Consider the following 6,285-nt stretch of genomic DNA (forward strand, 5'->3'; position numbering starts at 1 on the left):
TCAATTTTGGTGAAAATCGGAGCAACGGTCTAGGAGGAGTTCGAAAAAGTAGGTTTTTAAAGAAAAACAATATGGCGGACAGGAAGTTTAGCTGACTATGGCAAATTTGATATCTTTGTTCTCAGCATGACCCAAGGAATCTACTGAGGCCAGTTTCATTACAATTGGTGAATACAGTCAAAAGTTATTAGCATTTTTGTAAATTTTGTTATAACTTTTGACCACAAGGCGGCGCTGTGCCGAAACTTCTCAGGCTCCTTCAGGGCATTGTGCTGATGACCCATACCAAGTTTTGTAAAGATACGTTAATGCGTTCGTAAAATACAGCATTTTAGCACAAAATTAAAAATGGCCGACGGCCAAAATGGCCGAATTGGGAAAATTGGATATCATTCGACTCGGCATGATTCCCCGAATCCAACGAGACCAAATTTATGATTTTTGGACAAACCCATCAGAAGTTATAAGCAAAAATACCCATTTTTCATATCTCCGCACCAGTAGGTGGCGCTGCGCCGAAACACTGCATGGTACCTCAGGTCATGCTTGTGATGACATGTACCAAGTTTGGTCTGAATACGATAAAGCGTTGCGGAGATACAGCCTTACTTCTGTTTTCGCAAGCACTACGTACAATTCGTTCGTTAGTTTTTCGAAAACGGTTTGAGGAATCAACTTGAATTCCATAAAATTTTGTCGGCATGGTCTGAAGATGATCTGGTTCAATTTTCGTGAAAATTGGAGTAACGGCCTAGGAGGAGTTCGAAAAAGTACGTTTTTCAGAAAATTCAAAATGGCGGAAAAATTTTCATGACGGAAAATGACGTCATATGGTGCAATCGATTCGTCTTGACCCAAGGAATCAGAGGAAAAAAGAATTTTGTTTCTAGCCCTTATGGTTCAAAAGTTATTAACATAAACATAAGTGCAACTTTGGACAGCTGATGGCGCTAGAGGGATTGAGTTAGAGACTCCAAATTTGCTATGGACAAAGGTCAGACTGTCCTCTAACTGTGTGCCAAATTTCACAACTTTCCCGCAAGCGGTTCTATGGGCTGCCATAGACTTCAAGAGCGGAAGAAGAAGCGGAAGAATAATAATAAGCGTACGGAACGCCAACAATAACAATAGGTGCCTAAGCACCTTCGGTGCTTGGCCCCTAATAATAATAATAAAATAACAAGCCCAAAAATGCATATAAGTGGCCATGGTAACACTGCAAGTGCGCACTTGGCTCCAAGCAGCTAAACAAAAAAATAAGAGACGAGCTCAACGGTCAAACATGTTTTTGTTTTGTTTTTTTTTTGTTTTTTAAGCGCATGTTTACTTAGAAAAATAATGGAAAAGTGCTGTAATGGCATAAAGAACCTTAAGGTTGGCACAACGAAATAAACAAATATATTGCATCACGGGCGGACTGGCCATCTGGCATACCGGGCACTTTCCCGGTGGCGGTGGGCCGACGGTCGCCGACCGCAAAAAAAAAAAACATTCTTTCGGCCCATGAAAGTGGTAGGCCTAGATCGGCGGCCCAATGCTTTTTCAATTGACACTGGGCTGCTGGCCCAAATCACTTTAGTCAAAAATATCACATAGGCTGTTTTTTTTTTCCTTCTGACAGACGCGGCTCATGAAACATGTCGCTCAGCGGCCCATTGGTTGTTTTCTTGATTGACACTGGACTGGCCCAATCATATCTTTGAACAGCACCATCTATAGGATTTCTGCCTGCACGCAGTTTCAGTGTGATCATGAAAAAGAAACGCAAAGGAGGTGCAGAGAAGCTGCGTGAGAGAAAAAAATGCTGCCAAATGTGTCAAATTGACACAAATGTTTTCGGTAGTAGCAGCAGGGGCTACTACCGAAAACTAATTCCTATTCATCAAGGAATCCTGAAAAAAAGTACACAACTGTTTTCAACATTGAAAATAATCATAGGCTAAATGTTTATTGTGCAGCAAATCAGCATATTAGAATGATTTCTGAAGGATCATGTGACACTGAAGACTGGAGTAATGATGCTGAAAATTCAGCTTTGCCATCACAGGAATAAATTACTTTGTGAAATATATTCAAATAGAAAACAGTTATTTTAAATTGTAATAATATTTCACAATATTATTGTTTTACTGTATTTTTAATTAAATAAATGTAGCCTTGGTGAGCAGACGAAACTTCTTTTAAAAACATTAAAAATCTTAGTGGTTCCAGACTTTTGGACTGTACTGTATATATATATATATATATATATATAAAAGCAGAAGGACGGGTGGTATTTGTGATCTTATGTGGTTGTGGGCCGGTCTGGGCCAACATGCCAGGGCCGATTTTTGGTCCCAGTCCATCCCTGGTTCTGGGCAATATTAGCCTTTATAGTGTGCACGGATCCACACTTCGAAAATCTACCGGAAATAGTAGACCATCCGGGGACTTTTGGCATACTCTTTTCAACATACTATGCTTTGGGACACACTTATTTTAATCTCACATACTATTTAGGATGGATAGTATGGACATTGGAACGCAGGGTGTATAAATTAGTTCAGCCAGAATCGGGAACACTTCCTATAACACCCGATGAACTTGTTACATCTTAAGAAGAATGACATCTATGCTAATATTAGTCTCTCTGTTTATCCCAAAGTTTACCGTGGTCAGCCGGATCCGGGCCATATCCAGATCAGAAGGAGGACCTGTGCCTAAACACGAACACAACACATCCCTGCAAATGTCAGCTAGATTCTGTCAACTAAGACCATCCCCTCTGAAGGCCTCATAGACATGACAGCCAGCCAGATCCCCAACAAAACCGTTTCCATACCAGCATGATGAATCTGATCTTCAACCAGATGGAACTAGATTAAATATTTTGACTGACATCACTGTTTTCTCCAGAGCTGCTGTATAGATAAATTACCTTCATTAATAACTAATGATTTTTTACAATGGAATGAATCACTACTGAACTTACTTAAGCTGGACAATGACACCATTTTCTTCTAGAGCTGCTGTGTTGCCAAAATTATTTTCCTGTTTTCACTGTAAAGCCGCTTTGACACAATCTGTATTGTAAAAAGCGCTATATAAATAAAGGTGACTTAAATTGACATGATTGTAAACAGTTTTGTTCAGTATGAGAGCAAGTGGGGGTGTTGATGTTTGTAATAATTTTACCCTTATGTCGTGTGTATGTGACCCTGTTATCCATAAATGGATATATGACAACATTTTTTTAAAAAATGTTCCAGTTTGACAGAGAATACCAAGTTGTGTGTGTTTTTCCTCAGTATAGTTTGATCAAATTTACCAGTTATCGCTCACGCAAATGGCTGCGCCAACATCTTCCATAGAGATGTTTTATAGCTGAATCACATTTTGAAACATCAACAGTGAACTGACTCGAGCTGAATAACAACGTTGCCTTCTGTAGAACTGCTTATAGCTGAACTGAACTTGTGATAGATATTCCTATCAGCCTGACTTTTCTTTCCTTGTTTCTCCCTGTTTTCCCTCACCTGGTCTTCATGGATGCAAGGGTAGAACGGAGACTAGATGTTATGGTTTCGTCACACATCTGGTTTTAATGTACACATTAAAAGATTTTTGGATCCCCAGGCAGGCAGGGGCACTGGACCAGATGTTGACCATATTTAGACTTGTTTTTTCTAAATGTACCACATTCCTATTTCATGAAAGTATATTCTCATTGGACAATTGTTACACCACCCCCTGAACATGTTTAAAAGCCCTGTACAGAAGTAAGTCTGGGAGGTTTTGTGAACGGATTGGCTTCATGTTCGTGACTCTTTTGAGAATGAGGCACAAATTGGGACAATAAATGTAAGATTAATTAACCTTGCAACTTGTTTCAAAATTGATGAACTTTAGACAGTTATTGTATTGAACTGAACCAAACTGAAGTGACTTGATGGCACTATTGTCTCTTTAGTGCTGCTTTAATTTGAAATTATCTTATATTTAAAGAAGTTTTCACAATTGACTCTGATATTTTCCTCTTTATTACACTGTGAAGCTGCTTTGAAATTGTGTTGTGTAAAACATAGAAAAAAAATGACCTGACTTTAATATTGCAACAAGTTCATGCAATCATTAGATGGCAAGAAAAAAAGGAGAACTTATTTTTTAGAATCTTGATTGTTTCAAAACTCCCGTTTCTGCTTTTGTTATCTACAGTAAACAGATGATGATGATGAGAACTGTGTTTGTTATAAATACTGTGTGCACATGTGTCTCCTTAAGAGAGTTCTAGAGTTTTCCTTCTGTTCACACATTCAACATGCTGGTGCAAAAGCTAAGCTGGATCACTGGTAAGTTCTGATTTAGAACCAATTCTTGCAAGATTTCAAATGTTCAGTTCAGTGTTTTAATTTGTTTCTGTTTGATTTTGACTTTCAGTGCTGCTCGTCCTGTGTCAACATGGTAATAATAGCAGTTGACTAATGTATAATGTACAGTCTTATTAAATAAAAAAGACTCTAGTACAGAAGAATATTACTTTATTTCAAGTAATTTGATCCTCTCGCATGTTTCCTCTCTGCAGGTGTAGAAGCGAAAAGGATTATTGCCTGTCAAGGAAAAATTGCAGTCCTCCAATGTGGTGAGTAATTCAGTAATTTCAAGTTATATTTTTGGTCATTTGTGACAAAATAGGACAATATGAGAAAGAAAGAAAGCAATGGCCCTCTTCAACGACGTGCAGTATGCTTAAATTTACCACAAGTTAATGATTTTGCTTTTTTTTTTTTTTACATGTGTCAGATGAGGGAGGAATACACATCATTAATGCCAACTATGGACGAACTGATGCCAAAACATGCATGAGCAATTTAATGATTGATACAAGCTGTTTTCAAATATCATCCCATTATATAATGTCCATTCGGTAAGATTTACATAGCTAAGGAAAATTTATGTTTATAATTTCATTTTATACATAATTTTACAAGAGCAAGAATAATATAATTTTTTTGTCCTTAGTATATTCTTAAATGTTACTTGTCATTGTCTGTCCATGAATCAGGTGTGATGGAACTTCGAGATGTGCTGTTCCTGCAGGGAACGCAGTTTTCGGTGATCCTTGTCCTGACAGTTATAAATACCTGGATGTGTCTTATGAATGCCAATAATGAAGGGGAACAGGTGTTTTATACATATAATTTCCTAAATCTATCCTAAATGTTTAAGTTGATTATTAATTGTAAAATTCTTTAGTTTTAGACCATCTCTGTAGATGATAATAAATAATAGTTGTTGTTGTTGTTTTACCTTATAAGGTGCATTGGGAAGAAGTCTTGTCAGCTAGTGCTTCAAATTCTGTCTACTTTGATCCAAGTGATGTAAAGTTGTATAGCCTATAATTTTGTGATTATTCTGCCACATAAATGTATTTTTTGTGTGTGTGTTTTAAATGAAAACAGTCTCTCTCTATTATTGATATCGGATGCTGATAATCTTTGGTCTGTAAAATAGTGATTTGTTTCAATGAAGGGTCTATCTAAAAACAGACAAAACAAAACAATGCATTTAAATATGGAGTTTAGAATAAAATTAAAGATTATAACACAACTGTAATGTTACAACTTATTCATTAGGAAAGATTTACTGATCATGTGTCAAAAAATGAGAATAATTGGAAGTAAAATGTCCAGATATTTTAGAAATGGGCTATCATTATCATGTATCTATCATATATATCTAACATCTATTATATTATCATTTATCTGTATGTAAATGTATAAAACTGCAATTTTGTCAAACTGTATAAAAATAAATAAAACAGCACCATCTACTCTGCACTGCCAAGTCTCATAAATGGAGAATGATCAAGAGATCTGGTGAGAAAAAAACAAAACAAAAGCAAAAACTCAAATTCTTGTAAGAATCTACAAAACAGAAGAGTTGTCTTTAATTCTATAATTCAGTTTTTATTTCTTTTAAAGCTGTTATGTAACAATTTATGTTGTACAACTCCATTTTCAGAAAAGTTGGAACATTTTGTGAAATGCAATAAAATCAATAATCTGCGCTTTGTTAATTCTCTTTAACCTTTATTCAACTGACAAATGTACAAAGAAAAGATTTCCAATTTTTTCATTGACCAACTTACAGTTCCCTTTCGATACTTCACTTTGTAACACCTCCTCTTTTTTTTGGATGTTACTCTGAGGGGTTCAGCAGATTTGACATGTACTGATAAAATCTCTAAAACAAACAAATGATCTTTGCAACCTATTTTATTGCTCCAACAAGTGTTTATTTACAAGT

General features: G+C 36.3%; 1 protein-coding gene across 3 annotated transcripts; it reads left to right on the forward strand.

Moving 5' to 3' along the window:
* Nucleotides 1-3,757: 3,757 nt before the first annotated feature.
* Nucleotides 3,758-5,816, forward strand: LOC137029685 (L-rhamnose-binding lectin CSL3-like). 3 transcript variants are annotated; one of them, XM_067399333.1, is made up of 7 exons: nt 3,758-3,840; nt 4,261-4,328; nt 4,417-4,440; nt 4,562-4,618; nt 4,780-4,903; nt 5,042-5,160; nt 5,295-5,816. In XM_067399333.1, the coding sequence occupies exons 2-6, from the start codon at nt 4,298-4,300 to the stop codon at nt 5,145-5,147; spliced, it is 342 nt and encodes a 113-aa protein (XP_067255434.1). In that variant the 5' UTR covers nt 3,758-3,840; nt 4,261-4,297; the 3' UTR covers nt 5,148-5,160; nt 5,295-5,816. The 3 variants fall into 3 exon arrangements, with proteins under 3 accessions (XP_067255434.1, XP_067255433.1, XP_067255435.1); XM_067399332.1 differs by having other exon boundaries at nt 5,042-5,816; XM_067399334.1 differs by having other exon boundaries at nt 3,778-3,840; nt 4,195-4,328; nt 5,042-5,816.
* The last annotated feature ends 469 nt before the right edge of the window (nt 5,817-6,285 follow it).

This window comes from Chanodichthys erythropterus, chromosome 10 (genome assembly GCF_024489055.1).
Source record: "Chanodichthys erythropterus isolate Z2021 chromosome 10, ASM2448905v1, whole genome shotgun sequence".
NCBI classification, from domain to species: domain Eukaryota; kingdom Metazoa; phylum Chordata; class Actinopteri; order Cypriniformes; family Xenocyprididae; genus Chanodichthys; species Chanodichthys erythropterus.

Excerpts from the sequence above, each read along its gene's own strand:
- LOC137029685 (XM_067399332.1), top strand. The coding sequence starts at position 4,298 with ATGCTGGTGCAAAAGCTAAGCTGGATCACTG. Across the intron at positions 4,329-4,416 it reads AAAGCTAAGCTGGATCACTG|TGCTGCTCGTCCTGTGTCAA; the intron begins GTAAGTTCTGAT and ends TTTGACTTTCAG. Across the intron at positions 4,441-4,561 it reads GCTCGTCCTGTGTCAACATG|GTGTAGAAGCGAAAAGGATT; the intron begins GTAATAATAGCA and ends TCCTCTCTGCAG.